This window comes from Lissotriton vulgaris, chromosome 7 (assembly GCF_964263255.1).
Source record: "Lissotriton vulgaris chromosome 7, aLisVul1.2, whole genome shotgun sequence".
Taxonomy (NCBI): domain Eukaryota; kingdom Metazoa; phylum Chordata; class Amphibia; order Caudata; family Salamandridae; genus Lissotriton; species Lissotriton vulgaris.
The window spans coordinates 1475334168-1475360058 of record NC_141695.1 but is presented as its reverse complement, the minus strand read 5'-3'; the positions used below and the strand labels follow the sequence as shown (position 1 = coordinate 1475360058).

At 48.2% G+C, this 25891-nt stretch overlaps 1 protein-coding gene across 2 annotated transcripts in view; it reads right to left on the bottom strand.

Annotated features, from left to right (window-relative positions):
- Positions 1–25891, bottom strand: part of TOP1 (DNA topoisomerase I) — a 232704-nt gene that overhangs the window by 10812 nt on the left and 196001 nt on the right. For both annotated transcript variants that reach the window (XM_086932270.1, XM_086932271.1), the window contains exons 18-19: positions 14741–14868; positions 45–139 (exon numbers count right to left, since the gene is read on the bottom strand). In XM_086932270.1, the coding sequence (XP_086788396.1) occupies positions 45–139; positions 14741–14868 (223 nt within the window). The remainder of the gene's footprint in view (positions 1–44; positions 140–14740; positions 14869–25891) is intronic.

Below are 25891 nucleotides of genomic sequence, written 5' to 3'. Positions count from 1 at the left end.
TAATCTGTTGAGCTGGTCAATATAATGCAAACCAAATCACTTACTTTTTTGTCCTCTCGTCTTTTCGGGCTTTGGCATCTGCTTTGGCGCTTTTCAGCTCTCGTCTTGCTTCTGTGAGCTGCTCTTTCTTGGCATCAATCTGAGAAATACAATAGAGCAATCTTATTTAAACCTAACAAAAAAGTTTATTAGTAAATGATCAAAAGTGATCAGTTAATAGTATACCATTAGGATGAAATGTTGCACATGGGAACTCTTAACACATCCAAATACAACCAATTAATATTGAGACGCCAGAATTGTGTTAATAGAAAGGAATATGCTACTTGCCAGTATGCATTTGTTCTTGGCATGTAGGGCTGCTGACATTCATATCTTTGCATAGATCGCCGCCTAGTGTTGGGTCCGGATGATTGCACTTTGTTGTCCTGGAAGAGTCTTCGAAGTATCACGAGATAGGGGACTCCTCCCTTGGACTAAGTGCGCATGGGCATCTTCTCCATCCTCCGATTGTTTTTCGCCATTGTGGCAAAGATGGAGTACAGAAAAGTAAGAGATGTCCATGTATATGTATGTAGAAAAGTACTGCAGCTGTTACAGGCACCAGGGAGGAGGGTGGCCGATAGGTACACAGTAGTGTTTAGTGAAAGTGTGTATGGTGGACCATGTAGCTGCCTTACATATCTCTTCTAGGGGAATGTTTCCCAGGAATGCCATGGATGCCCCCATTTTACGCGTTGAATGTGCTTGGGGGGGGGGGGGACTGTTAAGAGGGCATTTAGCTTTTTGGTAGCATATCTGAATGCATCTAACCATCCATCTGGCTATTCCTGATTTTGATATGAGATTCCCTTTATGTTGTGGTGCAGAAGCAACAAATAGTTGCTTTGTTTTCCTGAATGATTTGGTTCTGTCAACGTAATATAGCAGAGCCCTTTTTACATCTAGTGTGTGTAGGGCTCTCAGCTACTGACTGCGGGTTTTGGAAGAAAACTTGCAATTCAATGGACTGATTGATACGGAAAGTGGATATTACTTTTGGCATAAACTTAGGGTTAGTACGAAGCACTACCTTATTGTTATGTATTTGCATGAAAGGTTCTTGAATGGTTAATCCTTGTAGCTCACTTAATCTCCTGAGGGAGGTAATGGCAATCAAAAATGCCACCTTCCAAGTTAGAAATTGTAATTCACAAGAATGTAGTGGTTCATACGGAGGTCCCATAAGTCTGGTTAGTACTATATTTAAGTTCTAGACTGGTGAAGGTGGGTGCTTTGGAGGGATTATCCTTTTAAGTCCTTCCATAAAAGCTTTGATTGGGGGTACCTTAAACAAAGACATGTGTTGTCTATTTTGGAGGTAAGCTGAAATAGCAGCAAGATCTAATCTTAAAGAAGAGTATGCCAAATTGCATCTTTGAAGATGTAATAGGTAACAGATAATGTTTTGGATGGAAGCATCTAATGGGTTGATTTGGTTATTTTTGCAATAAATTACAAATCTCTTACATTTAGCTGCATAGCATGCTCTAGTAGTTGGACGTCTTGCCTCTTTGATAATGTTCATGCAATCGGGAGGCAAATTAAGGTACCCAAACTCTAAGACTTCAGGAGCCATATCGCTAGGTTCATCGGATTGGGATCCGGGTGCCCGATTTCTCCATGGTTCAGAGTTAAAAGATGTGGCGAGAGGCGCAGTCTTTGGTGGGGAACTACTGAAATTTCTAGGAACGTTGTGTACCATGGTTGTCTTGCCCATGTGGGAGCAACCAGGATCATTGTGAGTGACTGCTGGCGTAGTTTGCGTGCCACCAGCGGAATCAGTAGGGCTGGTGGAAAAGCGTACGCAAATTTGCCTGACCAGTTCATCCATATCGCATTGCCCTGTGACAACGGATGTGGGAACCTGGTGGCAAAGTACTGGCATTTTGAGTTTTCGTTTGTGGCAAAGAGGTAGATCTCTGGATGTCCCCATTGCTGAAAGAAGGGTTTGAGAACCAGAGGGTGAATCTCCCATTCGTGTAGCTGTTGACTATGCCTGCTTAGCAGATCTGCTATTTGATTGTCTTTCCCCGGTAGGTGTTCTGCTAGGAGAAAGATTCTTCTTTGTAATTGCCCACCTCCATATGCTCTGTGCTAGGTGAGATACCTGTGGAGAGTGTGTCCCTCCCTGCTTCTGTATGTAATACATGGCAGTCATGTTGTCCGTCTTGATCAACACAGTCTTGTTGTACAAGTACTTCTGAAAAGCTTTCAGTGCTAGAAATACTGCGAGCAACTCCAAGTGGTTGCTGTGCAGTGTTTTGTTTGATTGTCCAGAGCCCTTGAACTGTGAATTGAAGTAGGTGGGCTCCCCAAACGGTCAGTGATGCGTCCGCTGTTAGTAGTACTTTTGGAACCGGCTCTTGGAACAGTCGCCCCTTGGAAAGGTTTTGTGGGTTCCACCACTGCAGAGAGTTGTAAGCGTGACTGTCCACCAACACTAGGTCTTTTAATTGTCCTTGAGCTTGGTTCCACTGCCTTGCCAGGCATTCTTGCAGTGGACGCATTTGAAGGCGGGAATGAGGGACAATGAATATACAGGAGGCCATCATGCCTATGGGCTGCATGAACACTCAAGCTGGTAAAGAGTGTTGTGGCTGAAACTTTGAATGAGAGTCTGCATATTGGCTATTCTGGCTAGATTTGGATATGCTTTTGCTACTGAGGTATCTATTGTGACTCCCAGATATTGCTGTATGTGGGAGCGCTGTAGATGTGATTTTGGATAATTTATGGAAAACCCCAGACTGCGCAGCAACTGGAGTGTTTGAGACATATGGCTTGCACACTGCCCGCACGAGTTTGCCTTTATGAGCCAGTCATCGAGGTATGGAAACACGTGGATGTGTTGCCTTCTGAGGTGTGCTGCTACAACTGCTAGGCATTTTGTGAAAACTCTTGGGGCCTTAGTTACCCCGAAGGGGAGAACTTTGAATTGATAATGTTGCCCTTCTATTGTGAACCGGAGGTATTTTCTGTGAGCTGGATGTATAGGTATGTGAAAGTATGTGTCTTTGAGGTCTAATGTAGCAAGGAAGTAGTTTTGCTGGAGTAACGGGAGTTCTTGCTGTAGAGTGATCATATGGAAATGCTCCGAGTATGTATTGATTTAGCGGTCTGAGGTCTAGAATGGGTCTGAGGGGCCCATCCTTCTTGGGAATTAGGAAGTATAGAGAGTATACTCCCGTCCCTTGATGTTGAAAAGGGACTGGCTCTATAGCCCCCTATTCTAGCATGGATTTCACCTCTTGTTGTAACAGTGTGATGTGTTCTTTGGACATATGACGATGTTTGGGTGGTATGTTGAGTGGAGTATAAGTGAGTTCCAGGCAGTAACCATACTGGATAATCCGTCTCATCCACCTGTCTGTGGTAACGGCATTCCAGACTGGTAGGAATTGTTGGTGCAGATGTTTTTGGTTTTGTGACTAGTCCGTGACTTTATGGTTCGAGAGCCTTAGGTCGTGGAGCTTTGTCTGGTTCGACTGTTGCTTTAGGGTCGTAGGCCTTTTTCGGTTCGATTACTTTGTCCTTGTTGACGTTCTTTAGTACTTTAACAGTCTTTTTTGGTTCGGCGACCTTCTTTGGATCGACAACCTGTTTCAGATCGACCGGAGTCTTTGGTTCGATACCTTTGTTTCGTTTATTGTGCTCTACTACCCTTTTCGGCTCGATGTCTTTGTTCGAGTCGATGGCTTTTCCCGGGTCGACGGGCTTTTTCTTCGGGCCGAGTATCTTCTTTGGATCAACGACCTTTTGTGGCTTATAACTCTTTTTCGGTTTTAGAGCTTTCGGTTTGATAGCTTTCTTGGGTTGGCCGACCTTCTCTTGTTAGAGAACCTTCTTCAGTTAGACGATTTTTGGGTCGACACCTTTCTTTGGCTCGATGCCCTTCGGTTCGACAACCTTTTTCTGGATCGACAAACTTTTTGGCAAGAGTATTACTCGGGCCGGGTGTATCGAAAGGCTTAGTCTTGGGCTTCAGGGCAGAGCCGGAAGGCGGGGCTTCTGAAGTAACTTGTCAATCTCGGCTAAGGCCTTTAGGCGATGTGTCGACCGGAGCCTTTTGTTTTGGAATGAGCGGGGTTGGGGGGCTGAGTACTCACTTTTTGCCCCAGCGTGATCTGGTCATCGAAGTCAGACTGGTCCTCAACGGTGACTATTTCTAGATCCGAGTCTGCCGCTTCCGGGAGGTCTTGTTAGTCATCAGATGTTACCCCAGTATTGGAACTTTCATAGATTCCCATGCTTTGTATCATTCCCCGTCGTCGGAATGGGAGTCTCGGTAACAAAAATACCATAGCTGTAGGTACAAAAGACAATGGAAAAAGGCCTAGGCCTCATTACCTTTTGTAGCATATCACTCTCTTTGTGTAAAAGAGACCAAACTTTTGGCCTCAGCCAATCAGAAGTGCCTCACCACTTAGAACCTTCCTGAAGGAACCTCAGAGCCTCAGATTTTCTACCGCACGTTGTGCTAGGGAGTCTCCATTGAGCTCTGCTCAACTTCTACAACTTCTACAGGATTTCATCAGGTTTTTTCTCAGTTTTTTCTTCAGGATCTTTTGGATTCTTCTCAGGATTGTTGCTGTTTGCCAGTATGTCGGAGATTGTGAAGAAAAAAGCGCTTTTCAAGCCTTGTTCCTCCTGTGGCAAGAAAAGGCTGTTTGTGGAGGACAAGCATGAGGACTGCATCTATTGCCTCTATCCTGACCATCTAGTGGATAAATGTGCAATCTGTCGCTCTTTTTCTGCCAAAACCCTCCGGGACCGTGAGGGTAGGCTCCTGACATGGCTGCAAAAGCTTAAATCAAGGAAGGATTCTGTCTCCAGCGACAGTGAAGATGCTGGATCGATGACATCTACTAGAAGGTCAGTGAAAAGGGGTAGGGGTTCCCCTTCTTCTTCTGTCAGTCGATCTTCTAAGGCCTCAAAAAAGACCCCTAGTGAGTCTGAGAGCCAAGGTCCCAGCAAATCTCCTCACGGAAGTGTAAAGGAGAGGGATGGACCTTCTACGCAGTCTGCTGGCGCGAAGACTTCCACAGCCTTCAAAACGCCTCAAAGCCAGTCTTCTGAGAGGACTTCTAGGTCCTCGACGACGAAGACGTCGACAGCGGGAGACCCGTCGACTAAGTCATCTAAGGCGCCATCGACTGGAGGCCCGTCGGCGACGAGACCGTCGTCGGCGGAGAAGGCGCCGTCGACGAAGGCACCGGCTACACAAGTGTCGACGAAGGAGCCGTCGACGAAGGAGCCGTCGACGAAGGAGCCGTCGACGAGAGGCCCGTCGACGCCCAAGATCCAGTCGACGACGAAGGCCCCGTCGACGAAGGCCCCGTCGACGAAGGCCCCGTCGACGAAGGCCCCGTCGACGAAGAACCCGTCGACGAAGAACCCGTCGACGAAGAACCCGTCGACGAAGAACCCGTCGACGAAGAACCCGTCGACGATGGTACCAACGAAGGCGACGACGACAGTGTCGACGACGAGAGTCCCGTCGACGACAATGACGACGATGTCGTCGACGATGGTCTCGTCGACGAGAGCGTCGACGACCACTACGATGACCATGACGACGGCTGGTGTGTCCACAGTCTCGTCGACGACAACGTCCACGACGCCTATCTCGACGGCGTATGTACAACCGTCGACGACGGAACCCACGATCTTGGCCACGGAAAAGCGTATCACCATTTCTGTGACGCGGATTACACCGGAGATGACTTCTCCAAGGGCAGTGTCCCCTCTGCTTCCAACAATGCTCTTGCAAGAGGGTCAGTCAGAGGAAGATGACCAAGATGCATACAGTTATGCCAATAGTCCTTCGCAACTATTTGTCAAATGTCAGGACACCGACTCAGAGGGCGAATACACCCACGAGGAGCATGATCATAGTCATGGTCACTATCAACAACGGCACTCGGACCAGGGAATGGTTTCAGTGCCAACATCTTTCCTACAGGATCTTCATAGAATGCTACAGGACTATAAGTCTAAGGCCAGTAGGCCTTTGCCAGCTACGTCAACACCTGCTACGCCTTCCACGACTCAGGCGTCAGTGGTGCCACCTACGCTCTCGGCTCCAGCCTCTCCGCAGCCTCAAACAACCGTCCCTCAGGATTCCTTTGGGGTACCAAGATCGCATGATGTTGATGACTCTTCGGATGAGGATCAACATTCGGATCACGTCTCTATTCCTGACACGGAATATGATGAGTACATTATTGACAATCCCGCATCGCCAAATCCAGAGCCAGCGGACTCCCCGCCGGCGGATATTGGAGGTTTCCATCAGCTAATGGAGAGGGCGGCGGCAAGATTTAAGTTGGCAATGCCTAAAGTCACCACGGATTGCTTCTTATATGACTTTAAGGAACCTTTCCAGAAAAATGCCAGATCTATTCCGATTGTGGATCATATATGGAAAGAGGGCCTAAAGACCATGACACACCCGGCGACGGTGGTGCCGGTACTACCGCGTCTGGAAAAGAAATATAGAGCAACCGATGATGCCCCAGCGGCCTTGAAAGGTCATCCAAAACCGGACTCTGTAATCTCGCAGGCAGCGCAGAGGAAATCGCGCAACCCTTCGGCACCGCTGACAACTCCTCCGGAACAAGGAAGGACGGAGGCTAGATAATGTTGGGAAAAGATTCTCAGCGATGGCGAGTTTGCTGGTGAGAGCGGCTAATGCCTTAGCCATCCTGGGAAGGTACGACCGTCAACTTTGGTGCGATGTCTCCCCGTACCTTGACCAGTTACCTCCTGAATCAATGTCGGAGGCAAAGAAAGTTCTGAAAGAGGGGGAAGCGACATCGATGGAAATAATCGATTGTGCAATGGATATTGCTACTACGGCATTTCGTTCACTAGCTGGAGCGGCAGTGCTCCGTCGCCAAGGGTGGCTTAAAGCTACTTGGTTCCGACCAGAGGTCCAGAACAAAGTGTTGGATCTTCCCTTTGATGGTGAGGCTCTATTCGGCAAACTTATTGACGACACCCTTCAAGATATTAAAAAAGACACAGAGACCGCTAGGTCTTTAGGAACACTTCAGTACAAGAAGTCCCCCTTCAAGGGAGCCAGAGGCAGGGGTGGTACGTATAGAGGATCCTTCCAACACCAACGGTATTCCAACACAGGATCCGGTTCCCAACAGCACCGCCAATCTTACCAACAGCGGCAAGGCCAGTCTACCAACTACTCCAGGCCTTACAGTAAAGGAAAGCAAGGTGCGCGAGGACGGGACTCGTCCAAGCGCCAATAGCGGCCTCCTGGCTCTTCCTACTGGACCCTCCTCCAGGAAATCAGCAGTTGGAGGCAGGGTCAACAAATTCCTTCACAACTGGTCCCTCATAACATCGGACCGTTGGGTGCTCAACATCATTCGGAAAGGGCATACCTTAGAGTTCACTCACGTTCCGCCACCCAAGCCCCCGACAGCCACTCCTTCAAAACACCAGCGTCTCCTTCGGCTCGAGGTTCAACAAATGCTCCGAAAAGGGGCGATAGAGCCAGTTCCATCGAATCAGAGAAACCAGGGATTTTATTCCAGGTTCTTCCTGGTGAGGAAAACGCTCGACAAGTGGCGTCCCATTTTAGACCTCAGGGGGCTAAACACCTATCTCATCTCTCTATCCTTCAGGATGGTGTCCCTCCAGGACATCTTGAAACTAATCAACCCAGGAGATTACATGGCCACACTCGATCTCGAAGATGCCTATTTTCATGTTCCGATTCACCCAGCACACAGAAGGTTTCTGCGATTCACAGTAGCCAAGAGCCATTACCAATTCAGGGTTTTACCCTTTGGACTCCGTTCAGCCCCGAGGATATTCACGAAAGTGCTGGCTCCAGTAGCGGCTTTCCTACGGAGGCACAAGTTTCAAGTCTTCCCCTATCTGGACGACTGGCTGCTGAAGGCTCCGTCCAAAGAGGCAGCGCTACAGGCGGTTCAAGCGTGTACCAATTTATTCCGAAACCTGGGTCTCACTCTAAACGACGAGAAATCTTGCCAGATCCCGTCCAGAAGAGCCCGGTTTCTGGGAGCCATCTTGGACTCAAAGCTTTCACGAGCTTTTCCCACTCTGGAAAGGAGGCACAAGTTACAAACGATGGCCCAAGACTTGCAATCAAAAAAGTCTTTCAGTTCGCCGCTACAAGTCTCTGCTGGGAGTAATATCGTCGTGCATTCCACTGGTTCCCCATTGCAGACTAAGGATGCGTCCCTTGCAGGAACAACTGGACAATCAATGGCGGCAAGTCCACGGTTCCTTCGACGACACAGTGGCGATCACTCCGGAAATGAAGAATGCGGCCCTATGGTGGACAGACCTAGACAACTTGTCCCAAGGCCTATCCTTCGCAAGCGACCCGTCTCCACAAGTGATAACGACGGATGCGTCGTTGGAAGGCTGGGGAGCAGTGCTGCAGGCACTTCATGTCAGTGGGCATTGGTCGCCCCAGGAGAAAGGCCTTCACATCAACCTGTTAGAACTCAGGGCGATACGTCTGGCTCTGCAATCGTTTCTTCCTCTCCTGGAGGGTTCACAAGTGCTTATCAGGACGGACAACACCACGGCCATGCACTATGTGAACAAGGAAGGAGGGACCAGATCACGCCCATTGTCACAAGAAGCCCAGCAGATTTGGGATTGGGCTATTCAACACAACATGTCTCTGATGGCGGAACACTTGCCGGGCGTCCTCAACGAAAACGCCGACAAACTGAGCAGGTCATCCTCGGTCACCCACGAATGGGAGTTGAATCAAGACATTTTGGAACAAATCTTCAGCCGGTGGGGAAAACCGGACATCGACCTGTTTGCCACCCCGACCAACAGCAAATGCCGGTCTTACGCAAGCAGGCTTCCCCATCCAAATTCTCTGGGAAATGCCCTTTTGATACCCTGGTCGAAGACATTTGTCTACGCTTTTCCTCCCATTCCTCTAATACCACGACTAATCAAGAAATTCAAGATGGAACCGTGCAGGATGATCCTGGTAGCCCCGGCTTGGCCGAGGCAGTTCTGGTTCACGGAGCTCCATCTGCTGTCGATCGCTCCTCCTGTACCTCTCCAAATTCTGCCGGATCTTCTCACGATGTCCGAAGGACAGATTCTACATCCAGACCCTCAGTCGTTACACCTGACTGCATGGCTCCTGAGCAGCGAGAATTTATGAACCTGCCATTGTCTAAGGAAGTTAGGGAGGTTTTGTCCCAAGCAAGGGCCCCTTCCACTAACAAAACTTACCGCCTTAAGTGGAAAAGATTCTGTTGTTGGTGTCGACAGCAACACATTGATCCATTCAATTCCAAACCTCATCAGGTCCTCCCATACCTACTGTCCTTGGCCAAGTCTGGTCTGGCCCACTCATCGATTAAAGTTCATTTGGCTGCTTTGTCACGATTCAGGAGGACGGAATCTGGACCTTCATTATGGTCTTCAAGGATAATCAAACAGTTTCTTAAGGGTCTGTTCAGGGTCTATCCACCGGTGAGACCACCTCCACCAACGTGGCATTTAAATCTGGTCCTTTCTCAACTCATGAAGGGCCCATTTGAACCAGTCCATCGTTCTGACATCAAATACCTTTCGTGGAAATTGGCTCTTCTCCTCGCTCTCACGTCGGCTCGGCGTGTAGGGGAATTACAGGCCTTGACCATTCAGGAGCCTTTCCTTCAATTCAAAAGGAACACTGTCATCATGAGGACTAACCCTAGGTTCATGCCAAAGGTCCCCTCGGACTTCCATTTGAATGAACCGGTCATTCTGAAGACGTTTTTTCCTCAGCCTTCCACACCGGCGGAAAAAGCCTTGCATTCACTGGATGTACAGCGATGCTTGAAGTTTTACTTACAGCGTACTAAGGATTTTCGGAAATCTACCCAACTGTTTGTGGCCTTCGGGGGACCAAGTAAAGGCCTTCCACTCTCCAAACAGGGTGTTTCAAGGTGGATCACAAGTGCTATATTACATTGTCACAGGGCTGCTGGTAAGCCTCTGACTGGAAAGATACGAGCGCATTCCACAAGATCTGTGGCTTCCTCCACAGCACTCTTCGCAGGGGTGCAAATTAAGGACATCTGCAGAGCTGCGACCTGGAGCAGCGTTCACACTTTTACCAAGCACTACTGCTTGGAATCTCTGCAGCAGGAAGATGCAGCAGTTGGACAGGCTGTCCTGAGGAACCTCTTCCACTAATGGTGAGCTTTCCTGTCTTCCCACCTTCCATTTTTTCACATTTTGTATCTAATGTTATGTTGTCTACTGCTATTATTTATGATGCAAAATGTGATTATCTTGCTACTGCTTGCTACTCTGATACAAAGCATGGGAATCTATGAAAGTTCCAATACTGGGGTAAGAAAACAAGTTACTTACCTGTAACTTTAGTTCCCCAGTATTGGTAACTTTCATAGATTCCCATGCGCCCACCCGCCTCCCCGGGGAAAGCTCAGCCTACAGCACAGATGGTGTCTCAGTACACAACGGCTACGAAAATCTGAGGCTCTGAGGTTCCTTCAGGAAGGTTCTAAGTGGTGAGGCACTTCTGATTGGCTGAGGCCAAAAGTTTGGTCTCTTTTACACAAAGAGAGTGATATGCTACAAAAGGTAATGAGGCCTAGGCCTTTTTCCATTGTCTTTTGTACCTACAGCTATGGTATTTTTGTTACCGAGACTCCCATTCCGACGACGGGGAATGATACAAAGCATGGGAATCTATGAAAGTTACCAATACTGGGGAACTAAAGTTACAGGTAAGTAACTTGTTTTCTTCTCTGGTTCCGGTGCTTGCCGCTCCAACTCTTGCCTAACGGCCTGTCGATTCCGGATGGTTTTCTTCTAAAGGAATTGGGCACACGCTGAGCAAGTTTGTTCGTTGTGGTCTGGTGATAAACACCTGTTGCATACTGTATGTCTGTCAGTATGCTGGAATTTGGCGTGGCATTGTGGGTACCTTTTGAACGGACTCCATTCCATCAACAGCAATCCCACGTGGCGTCCAAAAGGTCCAACGGCCCGCGTCGACGACCGGATCGCGATGGAAAGTTAAAACGAGTCGAGGAGTACCGAACAAGAACAATACCGTCGAGTTAGAAGGCCTTTTCGCCTTAGAAAGTAGGTTAGTTTCGATTCCGAATTTGGAGTAGAGGAATAACATCCGAACCCAATGGCGGAAAAAAACAATCTGAGGATGGAGAAGATGCCCATGCGCACTGTAGTCCAGGGGAGGAGTCACCTATCTCGTGATACTTCGAAGACTCTTCCAGGACAACAAAGTGCAATCATCCGGACCCAACACTAGGCGGCGATCTATGCAAAGATATGTATTCAGCAGCCCACATGCCTCGAACAAATGGCTACCTTTATGTCAGAATGACCATTACTAATCACTGCAATTAATAAAAAGCATACAAACAAGTAATAAACCCTGCGTACCACAAACGCTCCACCTCTACATTTACAATTTTATAAAGAAGAAATCCATGGTAAAGATCAGACTGCAATAAGTCGGAAAAGGAGATACTACTAAATCCTGCCTTTATCCTATTCCCAACATGTAGGAAGAGCTTACAGCTAAATAAAAGGAGAAAACATCAGATTGACAGTAATTTGGCAAACCGATTCCTTACCTAAAATATACATCGCTTTTGAGAACCAACACACACAGTTAATCGATGCACTCACCAATACAATCATCCTTCAGCATAGAAGTCGAAAGCTACCCAAGTTGCTTCACCTAGCACCATGGTGCCCATGGCAGACGCGCTGAGATAGATGGACACCAGTGCTGCATCACAACTCTATGGCAGAAAAGGGAGGTGCGAAGCAGCAGCTGTGGCTGCAAGGAGGCTGTAGGAGCTGTCCCATAGGGAAACCGAGCAAGGGCCACTAGACAAAAGTAGTTGGTCTGATCCCATCCCTTAACATTTAGTGCAGCCACTTGTCAAAACCAGCTGCTTGTTTGGGCACACAGAGTGCTGTTTTCAGCTGTGTTCCAGAAAAGAGTAATGGTCACTCACACTGCTACAACTGCCATCCAGACTAGTTTGCTCAAGAGTCAAGTACAATAACCTCGGTCCTTCATTACGTGCTCCACATAGTTTCTGGCCTAAGAGCATGGGCTCTTACCTGCAGGGGGGTCAGAAACTTTGTGGTGGTAGGCTGGACTATACCAGTCATACCATTATAATAAATGGGGTGACCCAGTATACGTCAAAGGACCTAGGTATCAATCGGTAAAGAAAACAGTGGTCCTAGACAATTCTTATTCAAACAGATCACTTCGTATAGCAAAATGTGTATAGATGAGATTCAGAAAAAGGCACACATGAAAAGTGAAGGCAATGGGCCACTTCAAAATCAATTATATTCCATTTATTTTCATCATAATAATGAAAACTTGTTCAAATCATAAATGTTCAAGCGCACGATATGCAATTATACATGTACTTGGAGATTGTCATCAGGAGAAAGAAAAAGGTGTGAGAAAATTGTGCTATAGTTAAGAGAATGGAAGGAGAGGGAAAGTATTTCCAGGGAGATAATTCAATCAATTCAAATAGAAGGGACCCAGTGATATCTTGGTATTCTTTATACAGCAGTAATACTCATTCGTTGTCACAGTGTAGCCCCATCTGGGATTTCAGTATACTATATAAGGATATACTAAGCGATACTAAGTGATATGTTTGAATAAGAATTGTCTAGGACTATACCAATCAGCCAGCACACTAGAGGATTAAAGGTTTTATGGGGCCCTCTGGGTGTCTGTCTTAATAAATCCACTACTGGCATAAGTATGGATTTATTTAAGACAAGGCATTTGATAACAGACACCATAGGTTATGGAGAAGCCATTATGAAGCTGGGAAACTTAATGACCAGTGGCCAGTACATATACGCAACATGACTTCCCTGTTCAATTGTACCATCCAGTAAACAAACTTTACCTCACAGGGGCATATCTGCACATGCAAATATGTCCACACATGTAATATAATGCACCCTGACGTAGGGCCATAAAGCCAGCTGTAGGGGTGACTTACATATATTGCATGTAGTGTCTATGGGCATGGCACACAGCCTATGGGTAGCATATCAAAGGGCAGGAAGCCTTTGAGGCTCACCGCCTAGAATGGTGTTCCTGCTCAGAAACAGGTCTGTGTGTGGCAGGCTCATGTAGACCAGTGAGCTGGACACAACGGAGTTTTGTTTTTTCAAGGGGGTATCTCAAAGATGCCTCAGAGTGCATTTTGTGATAAATCCAACACTGGCATCAGTGTGGGCTTATTATGTTGAGGCGTTTGATACGAAACTCCTTAGCATTCAGTAAAGCCATCATGGAGCTGTGGAGTTCGTAATGACAAACTCCCAGCCCATGTACTCAATATGGGTCCACTGCACTTACAATGTCTGAATGGCACAGACACTGTAGGAGCACATTGCTCATATAGCTGTGATCATCTATGGTATAGTGCACCCTGCCTTAGGGCTGTGAGGCCTGCTAGAGGGGCGGCTTACTTAGGTCACAGGCAGGGGTTGGTGGGCATGGCACATAGGCATGTGTGCCTTGTCGACTTCTGTTTTGTCTGCACCAGAACACAGTCTGCAATGGCAGTATGTATGTGCTTGGTGGGGGGTCTCTGAGGGTGGCACAATACATGCTACTGCTCTTAGAAACCCACTCTGATCACAAGGCCCTTGGTACCACTTGTCCCTTCTACAAGGGACTTACACATGACCCAGAGGTGTGCCAACTGTGAAAACAAAGGTACAGATTTGGGGGAAAGAACACAGGCCCTGGGAACCTGATTGGCAGGACACACTCCGTCAAAGTGAATCAGAAATCTGGCAAAATGTGTGTGTGTGTGGGGTCATTACTGAAACAAACCCCCTTTCCTACAGTGTGTATGTACAGCGACACGCTACGAACATTCGGTTTCCCACATCCGGAGCCAAATGATGCAGTGTTTCAGTCATGGATTGAAGAGCCCTAGGATAGACTGACCCCTTTCCATCGTGCAGCACACAATGGACCCTACTGTTGACCATTTTTATGGATTCAAACAGGCATACACCTTTACCTTTAAGAGCCCTACGTATTAACAGGGCTGAAATGATTAATAGCTACAGAACAGTGCTATGACTCCAAACTACCACTTCTGAAACAGTAGTAGTCTTATCAGCATTGTGATAGACTAGTACAGGAAGCATTTCATAAATCTGTGCTAAAAGGCCAATTTGCACAAGAGTGGTAAAGTCATACTAAATGCAGCAGAGAGTAATTCTGTCAGTAAATTACAACCGAGTCCAAGTAATTTGGTGTACCTTGTGTTTGAACTGCTGAAAGACAGGGGAACCACCATCTTAAGGGGTTAATGGGGATAGTAAGGGTGAAGCATCTACGAATTAGGCTAAAGGCGGTGGCTTACGGGCACACTATCTTCCAGCTAGACTAAAGGAGGTACTAAACCTGGGTGTATTTCACTATATGGTAAAAATATTCAGCGACTCATTTCACCCCAATATCACATTCAACTTGAATTATATTGGGAAAGGGGAAAAGACTGCTTATGGACAAACTGGCAAATGAAGGAAGCTAGAAATCCTCACATTGTTGGGCTTGATGAGTGCTTAAAGGATAGTTTCACACAAAAAAGAGCAGTGGCACATCAAGATGATAATACAGTACCTTGGTCTGGAGTGTTAACATTGATTTCTCAAATGTTTTCGGGGGAGCCCTTTGATGGTTACAGAGAACTGCAACAGCTCTGTTGGCACGGTTGTAGGACAGAATCTTGGCCGGCACATTGTCGTCAGCTGAAAGAGTGAGAAGAAAGCATTACAAAAAACATAATCAGTTTGTCCTAAACCACTGAGATCAGTACTTCACTTATAGCAAAACCTACAGTATTTTACAAAAAGACTGAAACTGAAGGATGGGTCAGACTTAAGTAACAGTTTTTACTATTCAACAACTGATCGTGGTTTAGTTTCAGACATTACGGAGGTGAAAATATTTAGGCTAAACTTAAGGCTTCTGCAGATGCATGCAACAAAGACAGTTTTGTGGAATGATAGTGCTATCTACATATCATTTGCAAGAATATGGCATAAAGGATGCCAGGAAAACTGATGCAGTCTGACACTTAACAGGATTAAAACCCAGTACTAACTGCTTTCCCAGGTGGTATACAAGAAATTGGGACTGGAGGTGTGGATAATTGTGAAGGGTTTCTTTAAATCCATCAATCAACATTGATTGTCACCCAGAAAGGAAAGAAACTGCCTCAGTCTGGAATCTGAATACTGGGCAAAGTATCGGAATGAGATGGTTGAGGGGATGTGGATGGGTCAAGGGTTCCTCAGGTAATGAAGAGCAGAACCCAAGTCAGGCAGTTTACAATGGAATCAAAAGCAAGATCCCCTAACGGACGAGTTACTTACCGTCGGTAACGATGTAGCTGGTAGAGACACAGTACATCCGCAGATTCCTTTACTTGGGCGTCAGACTGGATCCGGAAAACTTTCCACAGCAGTACCTCTGCGCGCCAGGGGGGCGGCGCTGCACGGCTCCGCCCGGATGTCCTCCATGGACATGACGTCAGTGGAGCCATATAAGCCCCTCTCGGCGCACTGACATTTTCGTAGGAGAACCTTTTCGGCGCCACAATGCGGAGTCACCAGCAAAAAACTGAGTGAATGGGAACAGTGTGCAAAAAAAAAAAAAAGATGAAAAAGAAAAAGATGGTGAAAAACAGCACCATAAAGTACAGTGCCAAGCACGGTATACCGATAAATAATGAAGGAAAGCAGAGCACCACTCTGAGAAGCAACCCCACAAAAGCGAAGGCTAAACTCTCCCACGAGACAAAGATGTGAAAAACATCAGGACAGACAGGAAGTCTGTAACTATAATATATAACTGAAGGGCAACAAGTCCGGAACACAGGAGCATTGACAATCCACCAGAAGTCCGTACTAGAAAGGGACGTTGTACCCCCTGTAAGAGAGTTATAGACTGAGCCAGTCAACTTCAAACCAATGGACTGCAGGGGAGGGAGGAGACCCCAAGGTCAATAGAGAACGGGGAGGAGAGGGGGGGGGTGAAGATGAATAGACCCCACACTGGACAACCCAGGGCATAGGGATTATAAAAGGACACATGAGTATACCACACAATCACGAGAATGGGTGGAGCACAGCAAGTAATATATTAAAGCATCCCGCCTAAACGTGAAGTCAAATTGTCACCCCGTAGGAAGACAAAGCCACTCGAAGGAAGGTAAATGCAAGAAACCCATGCCGAAAAGCTCCTTGCAGAACAGGGAGGATGGGCGGGTGTTCAGCAATCTGCGGCTAGACTGTCTCTACCAGATACATTGTTACCGAAGGTAGGTAACTTGTCCATCTGACAGACATCTAGCAGCAGATTCCTTAACTTAGAATAGATACCAAAGCTATACCCATAGAGGAGGCGGTCTGCGACCAAACCCCCACAAAGTTCCAGAAGAACTTAGCCGTCAACAAAGTGACGAACACAATGGGGACAGCAATGGCAGCGCAGCCAACACCAGACAATAAAGCTCTAAAAAGAGCAGAAAACAATAGGAGGTAAAGGAAACACAAGCCGTTCAAGAACAGCTCAAAACTCCACGTATGTATACCGGGTGGAGAGGAAAAGCACGGAGCCAGAAATGTCATTGCGGAATTGAGAGTGCACAACTTAATAAAGATGATGAACTGAACCTAGGTCCTAAGGAACCGCAGGAGCAGATGCGTCTACCAGAAGCAAGACCAAAACGGTATGACAGAGTTAGCGCATACCGGTCAAGTGTGCAGAATGATTTAAAAAAAGCAGCGCCGAACCTGCACCAGCTAAGATACGTGGAGCAGCAGTGCCTGGATGCCGACCCTTGGCCAGAAATTACCGGCCTTACCAGAACACAAGACACTCCGGTACGCAGTCTGTTTCACAAAGACATGTGAAAGGGTGAACGGCAACAAGCAGAAACACCTAGAACAAAACCACAGGAAGACTGGTAGTCATGTGGAAGTCAGGAATACATATCAGCATACAGTGCGGATGCCAGAACCACACCAAGCACATGGAAATCCTTCAGTAGGGAAACGTGATCAGCCCAGATGTGAAACATGCATCACCAGGTAGGCAACCACAAAAAGGGGGTCTCCGGCAAGCCGGACACACACGAGCTCGCACCATGAGCAGACCGGTGTGAAGACCACGGACACTGCAGCAGGGAACGTTGCCTGTGCGACTAAGTTGTGGGAAGAGCACAGAGGAGATTGAAATTAAGACAGATACACACCTAAAAAGGGTGTGTTGCATAAAAGACAAGCGTACGCCATAAGTACCAACAGTCATGTTGAAGCCAAGGTGTACAGGACAATGTCTAGATCCGTACGCGACATCAGCCACCCGTCCGGGAGTATCCTGTAGCAAACAATCCCCTTGAGAGTGTTACAGCAGGAACCCAAAGCAGAAGCTTGGAAAACACCTGCGCGGAAGGCAGCAGGGAAATAGGAAGAAACTCATGTTTGGAAAGTGCCCAGAAAATGAGGACACAAGCAGTGTACATCATAGGCGCATGTGGCAAAAACATTACCGCCTATAGAAAAGCCCAGACAGGGCTGAAGAACGAGAAAACGCTACCAATCCCAGAAAGTGGAGAGTAGATCTAGTCACCGCAAAAGCGGAAGAAAAAACCCAGGCAACCTATGATAGCCAACATAGCAGGGTGCCCCCACACTACGTGCAAACAAGGAAGAGTTGTGCCGCGCAGCGTCACCGCCCTTGCACTATACGCTGGCAGGGCGTCAGCCACGGAAAAACTGCGCTAGAACAGAACAAGGAGTCCCAAGGGACATTGGCTGGGGAAAAGAAAAGCCACCAACATGGACAAAGAGGAACACAGCGAAGCTGAAAAACGCCCTTGGAAAAGGCAGGCTAGACAGAGCTTCATGGTAGGGAACCCCTACTGATGCTACAAGGTACTACAGACAACCGTGGCCAACTGTAACTAAAAATGCAATAGAGCAATGCTACCGTTTGGATCGCTTAACAGAAAGAGAGAAAAGACTGATTCACAGAAGAACCTCTGTGAGGAAGACTCCATAGGAGCATACCAAGCCTCCCTTGTGGGAAGGCAGTTACATAATAGCCAGTAAATACCCCACATAGGGTAAGTCTTTAACCCTGCGTGGGGGGGGGGTCCTCTTGGGATAAGGTCCCAGTCAGAGGACTGAAAAGAGACAGAACCAGCCGACCGGCTGTACTGAACAAATTCAGAAATGGCGGAACAACCGCCTACACCATTCGGGTACCACGTAAAGAACCTAGGAATTTTAAACAAACAAGTGACCATCAGAAGAAAAAGATACTACAAGGAAGAAATTTAGGCCTCAAGGCCTGAAAGCCACAGTAGAACAGGTATGAGGCGGGAGACTGCTGAATCAGCGTGGAAGTCAAAAAGCTCCACGCCATTGAATGGCAGATCTCAAAGAGCATCCCGAACACTGTCACGTAGCCATGCATGGCGGCGCAAAGCAACCAACCGGGCAAGTGCCCTACCCACAGTCAGTTGCATCAAGGGATGATCGAAGGGAAAATTGCGCCATTCTCCGGCCATCGAGAAGAAGGCAATGTAATTCTGCCAGGGGCCCTTCTGGGAGAGAAGTAAGAAGGAGCTCGACGAAGTCTCAAAGGGCAAAGGAACTACGTGCGAACACACAAAACGTGTTTAATGTACAGAAGCCTGCACTGGCAGAGGCAAAAATCTGGAGACCACATGTCTTCAACCACCTAGATTCCCTAGTGGGAGGTAACAGTAAAGTGGAGGAAGGCTGCAAGTCAAAAGCCGCCTGAACAACCAGACCCTGAGCTCTAGGGTGAAGGGACAGGCAGAGAGGATCATCCGGGCCGGATGATGCCAGCGAGCAATGGCTCGATCAACAGGGTAGCTAGAGGAGGGCCTTGCCCAGGTACCAAGCAGGATGTCAAACAAAGACCCCCCCAAGGGGCAGCAAAGGCTCCACCTCAACAGGCCAACAGGCTCCATGTGGAGGATATCCAGTAAAGGATCAGAAGGCAGGGAAACCAAAGGGGGCTGAAATCGAAGAATATCTGCCGACCTCCAAATAGCCCGTGCGAAAGCTGCTCTAGCCTCAGTCGCCATTCAGGGGGGTGTTGTGGGTGGGGATGGGGAGACAAACCATCAGTAGGAGACTGTTGGAGACTAACCCGTCCACTAGAGAGTAAAAGTGGAGGTGCCCGAAGTTGATCCAAAGGCCACGGAACGCCAAGTACCTGCAACAAAGGGCACCAAAACAACTTCGGGCATGGGGAATCCACAGGACGTCAAGCTCCTGTAAGAGAGGAGGCATAGGTGCCGGCACCGGCGTCGACCGACGCCGAGACGGTGTTGTATTGACACTGGCAACATCCAGACGGGACTCTGGCTGGGGGCGGTCAGACGGCGATCCAATTCCTATAGGCAGGGAGGAAAGATGTCAACCGGGCGTCTAACTCTGTGCCGCATCAGACGTCAGCGCAGGAAGCCGAGTAGGGCTATGCAGTGACTCGATGAACGACTGGGAGCCCAAAGGCATAGCACACTGTTCCGTGACGAAGGAGGTGCTGAGAAGGCCCGAAAAACAGGCCAAGGAACAGCTGGTTTTCCGGGATCTGCGGTGGGACGCAGAAAGAAAAACCTGACTCAGCACGCCGGGAGGGGCTTATATGGCTCCACTGACGTCACGTCAATGGACGACGTCAGGACGGAGCCATGCGGTGCCGCCCCCTGGCACGCAGAGGTGCAGCTGCGGAAAGTTATCCTGATCCAGTCTGACGCCTGGGGCTATTCTAAGTTAAGGAATCTGCGGCTAGATGTCTATCAGATATATGTTTCTTAGAACGTCCTGATTAAGTCCCCTAAAGAACAGACGAAAATGGTTCAACACCAGACCCTTAAAATGGATGCCTTTGAGAATGGTATTTAGATTTATAATAACATGAACCTATTGTTCAGCACACCATCCTGGCAATGTTGAGGTATAGCTGCCTTAGCTCCAAAGGCATTAACCTTAGACATGAAATGCTCATTTTGAAAGTGGATTAAATGCACAACTGTAGCCTTAGTTGCAACATTGACAAGGAAAAGCCTCTGCTTCACAGTCTGAAACCAACATTAGCCACAAAAAGACAGTGCCCTTTTGTCTGAATGCCTCCCAAAAAGCCTTCATGAAATTGTGTGCTCTGAGGTCTGCCATACTCTGCCTGAAAAAGGGACACTGCTACCAGATTATGTTCTCAGAGTTTGAGAGTTGGCACATTCCAGGCAGGTCCTTACTCAGAAATCAATGATCTAGTATGTTCAATGAGCAACTCAGTCTCCTGGACTACCTGAAGAAAGGAAATCCTTTTTCACAGCTGTCAATGTTGACGAATGCCAAGACTGATGTATAGCATTTGTTTTGATTAGGTCCTTAAACTATCAATTTCTGCAACACAAGACTTCCCTTCTGGAAGAGGGTTGTGTCAACATTTCACAGATGACATTAGCAAGCATCAGGCCCTATGCCCCTTTGAAGCAACATTAATGGCACACAGTGGTGCTGAGGATTCATCCCACAGTTGTATGTCAGATCTTAATTACACTGGTGGCTGATGCGTCCCCAGCCAAAGAAACCACAGCCATTCTATGAATCTAGGCACTTGAGGTTCTTTTAACTATTCAATGATTTTTGTAGGCAATTAGCATAGTTGTGCCTAAGGACACCATTGGTAAATTATTCCATTCTCCAGTGGAGACAGTCTTTCATCTGGTGTCTGAGTTCAATGCCAATATAGCTAAAGCGGCTTCAGTGTTTATTTCCTAGGTATGCGTATGTTGGTGTAGAGCAACTACATTATGGCAGAGGTGGAAATCTGTACATATCAGCAGCTTCTTACCACTGAGAGGACAAAAAAGTTATAGGCAATTCTACTTCAATGACGACAATGGAGAAAAAGAAAAAGTACCCCTCTCCCCCCACACACACTTCTAAACCTCCCGAGATGGAGCAGAGGCCAGCAGAAGTCCAGGGAACGTGATCTCCAATCAGGTCTGGGAGACAGGCTAGAGCTTTCCCCTTGAACTATTCCGCCACTTTGAGTCAGAAGTCTTGTTGTGAAATACTAAAAAACTTGTCAGCTGGAAAAATGTCAAGAGGTGGCTGGAGGACACTACCACATGGCTCCAACCTGCCAGTGTTACAACAGCTGGTTTGCCAAGCCAGTGGAGGAATCAAAAAATGTTACCAGCACACAGGTCAATTCCTTAAAAAGGTAGATCTGGCTCCAGGTCAGGAGACATTCAAGAAGCCGGTCATATGACATTTATGATTTTGGCAACAATATCTTTGGGGTTTTGGCACAGCAGCAGTTTTTCCTGAGCAGTTTCCTCAGTGTTTTTTTTTTTTTTTTTAACGGTGCATAATGGCTCAACTCACTCCATGGGATTTAGTAGAACGTCTGCTATGACACCAACTTAAGCCTGCATGAGGAAGATGGAGTAGTTTCTTTTCTGTAACTCTAGTTCTGTAGTAGGGGTATCTCTGTTATAGTCATAATCTAGTGAATAGTCCCGCCCATGTGCGTGGACCCCGGAGCAATCAAAAATAATCTCTAAAGTGTCGAAAAAATGCAGAACTGCATAGACACTGAAGAGAGAATTTAAAGACATATAATGCAGCCCATAACAGACTACACTGTCCAGTACCTCAGCTAGAAATTCCACCAAAAAAATCCACAAAACAGCAAAGCCTGTCCAGATTTTCATTGTCTTCAGTACAAACCCCTCTGGAAGATAGAGAGGAAGACCTGGACAGACAAGCCCCATAGGCTGCCATTATGTGTCTCAGAATAGGGTACTGTGCCTTTAAGAGAACTTTCCAGAACTTCACAGTATCCCAGAATGCCTTGCAGCTCTCTCTTACTTTCAGTTCTTTTTGAAGGCGTAACACGCCAGACCTGTAGCATTTCTCACATGAATATCTCTCTCTCTCTCTCTCCACCGGGGAGGAGGGCGGGCGCTTATGACTATAACAGAGATACCCCTACTACAGAACTGGAGTTACAGAAAAGAAACTACTCCTTCTGTAGTAGGGGATCTCTGTGTATAGTCATAATCTAGTGAATAGAATGGCAAGCCCATCCCCACACCAAAGCGGCGGTGGAGAAAAGAGAACCAACACCACTATTGTGCGAACAAATTCCGCAGCGAAGCCTGTCCCACCTGAGCATCTGCTCTGGCATCAGCGTCCAGACAGTAATGCTTAGCAAAGGTATGAACTGACTTCCAAGTGGCGGCCTTGCAAATTTCTGCAATCGGCACATTACGGAGCTAGGCTGTCGTGGCAGCTTTGCCCCTGGTGGAATGAGCCTTAGGCTTACCTCCTAAGGTCTTATTAGCTTTCTGGTAACATAGTTGTATGCAGGACACAATCCACCTAGAGATGGACTGCTTAGAGGTCGCAAGACCCGTCCTGACCGATCCATAATTGATAAACAATTGGTCTGACCTACGGATACCCTTGGTCTTATCCAGGTAAAATTTCAACACCCTCCTAACATCCAGGGAATGTAAAGACCTTTCCGCTGGAGATGAAGGATTCTGAAAAAACGTAGGTAAAGTTATGGTCTGATTGACATGAAAGTCAGAAATAACCTTGGGAAGAAATTTAGGGTGAGTACGCATAACAACCTTAGCAGCATGAAATACAGTATAAGGTTCATTATAACACAACGCCTGAATTTCACTCACCCTGAGGGCCGATGTAATGGCCACGAGGAACGCCGCCTTCCAGGACAGGTGCTGCAACGAAGCCTTATGAATGGGTTCAAAAGGCTCCTTCATCAAACTGGACAGCAACACATTCAATTTCCAGGAAGGCGAAGGGAGCCTGACAGGAGGGAACACTTTCTTCAAGCCTTCCAAAAAGTCTTTGATCACAGGGATCTGAAAGAAGGAAGTCTGAAGGGCTTTTCCTGTAGGCAGTCAATGCAGCGAGATGAACCCTAATAGAGTGAACATTAAGGCCAGATCGCGCCAAATGTAGAAGGTAGGGAAGGATGACATCTTCCTTACACGTCGTAGGATCACAGTTCCTGGACACACACCAGATACAAAACCTCTTCCACTTGTAAGCGTAGGACGTCCGAGTGGAGGGCCTCTTAGACTCCTTCAGTATGTCCATGCAATCGTCTGGTAGATTCAGATGACCATACTGCACTACCTCAGGAGCCATGCAGCCGAACTCAAGGATGAGAGGTTGGGGTGCACCATCTGCCCCCCGAACTTCGTGAGAAGGTCCGGCCTGCACGGCAACCGTATGTGTGGAAGGAGGGACCGGTGTAGGAGATCCGTGAACCACCACTGTCTGGGCCATTCCGGGGCAATCAGGATCATCCGCGCCCTGGACCTGGACAGCTTGATGAGCACTGCCGGAATCCGAGGGATGGGTGGAAAAGCGTAAACAAAGCTGTTCGACCAGTTGATCCAGAGTGCATTCCCCAGCGTCCCCTGCTGGTAGTACCTGGAGGCGAAGTCTCGGCATTTGCTGTTTTCGGCGGTGGCGAACAGATCTACGTCTGGAGTCCCCCACCTTGCGAAGACTTCTCCTAGTACGTCGTCGTTTATGACCCACTCGTGGTTTTCCTGAATCAGTCTGCTCAGTGCGTCCGCCTGAACATTCTGCACACCTGGCAGATGTCGCCGTTATCGTCAATCCTCTGGCCAGAAGCCAGCGCCAGATCGTCTGCGCCTCCCGAGACAGAGTGCGCGATCTCGACCCCCCCTGCTTGTTGAGGTAATACATTGTGGTCGTATTGTCCGTCTGTACAAGCAGAGAGTTGGTCCGGAAAGACGGATGAAAAGCCTTCAGTGGCAAGTGAAAAGCTCTGAGTTCCAGGAAATTGATGTGATACGTGGACTCCGTCTGAGACCACGTGCCTTGGATCTGTAAGTCTACCGAATGCGCTCCCCAGCCCTGGAGAGAAGCATCCGTCACGATCGTCTGAGTAGGAATGTCCTTGTGGAAGGGAACCCCTCTGAGGAGATTCTCCGCTGAACACCACCACTTCAGAGACTGAAGAGCATGCAGAGACAGTCGTATCCTGTCGTCCCAAGACCCTCTCCTCTGGTCCCACTGATCCTCCAAGCACTCCTGCAGAGGTCTCATGTGTAGTCGCGCATGAGGAGTGAGGAAGATACAAGAGACCATCGACCCCAGTAGAGAAGACACCGTCCTCACTGTTGTAGATGGAGCGGTCATAAGAGCCTGAGCCTTCCGAAGGATCGATTTCCGTCACTCCTCCGAAGGAGACACGCTTGCTGACAGCGTATTGATGGTGGCTCCCAAGTATTGAATACATTGGACCGGGATCGGGACAGACTTGGACATGTTGATGTGCAACCCCAGCTTGTTCAAGAGAACGCAAGTCTTCCGGAAGTCTGCTGGAGCTTCTGAGAAGGAGGAGGCCTTGATCAACCAATCGTCCAGGTACGGGTAGACAAACACCCTGTCTTTCCTTAGGTGTGCCGCCACCACTGCCATGCACTTCGAGAATGTCCTGGGTGCAGATTTCAGTCCGAAAGGTAGCACCGTGTATTGGTAATGATTGGTGCCGACTTGAAAACGCAGAAACTTCCTGTGCTTGTGTGCTATGGGCACGTGGAAGTACGCATCCTGTAGGTCTATGGCGCAAAGCCAATCCCCCTGTTGCAACTGAGGATAGATCTGATGCAACGACAGCATGCGAAACTTTTCTCTGCGAATCCACTTGTTTGCCTGTTGCAAGTCCAGAATGGGCCTGAACTCGTTCTTGTCCTTCTTGCGAACCAGAAAGAACCGGGAGTACAGACCTCTTCCTCTTTGAGACAGAGGTACGTCTTCTATCGCCCTTTTCCTTATCAGGATATCGGCCTCCGCCTGGAGCTCGCGCAGTTGGTACTGCGAGCCGACCGGAGGATCGTTGGAGGAGGGCTGATGAACCGAAGACTGTATCCATTGCAAACAATATTCAGCACCCACTTGTCCTGAGTAATTTTTCTCCACTCTGCCAGAAAAGATTGAACGCTTCCCCCCACCGGAGCGGGTAACGGATGACAGGGAAGTAACCGCTCAGAGTCGAGACCCGGCCGAGCCCTTGTTCGCGGTAGAGGGCTGCTGCCCACCTCTACCCCTCTGACGTTTTTGGAAAGGTCTCCGGAACTGCTGCTGTTGTTGCTGCTGCTGTTGCCCCGAAGATTGTCCTCTTCCTTTCCCTTGCGAGCCGAACCGCCGTTGGAACTGGCGGTAGGGGTTCTTGTCCTTGGGCTTCTCCAAGCCCACCGCCGTCAGGGTTTCTGCCTCGGCCTTCATCCTGGCCATCTCGTCATCTGCGTGTTTTCCGAAGAGCGTGTCCCCGGAAAACGGCAGGTTGGCCACTCGCTGCTGCGCTTCAGGCTTGAGAGACGTAAGTCTGAGCCATGCATGGCGGCGCTGGGTGATCCCGTGGCAATAGCCATGTGCAGCCAACAAGGTGATATCCGCCGCGGCACTGATGGCCCGGTTCGAGACCAGCATACCCTCCTTGACGATCTCCATGAAGTCTTCCCGCCTGTCCTGCGGCACAAGGTCCGCGAACTGCTCCATGGAATCCCAAAGCGCACGGTCATATCGTCCTAGTAATGCCGAGTCGCTGGAAGCCTTCATCGTGGTGGAAGAATTCCCACACGCCTTCCTTCCAGCCGAATCAATCCAGCGGCTCTCCTTGTCCGGAGGCACGGTGGAGGACGGGGAG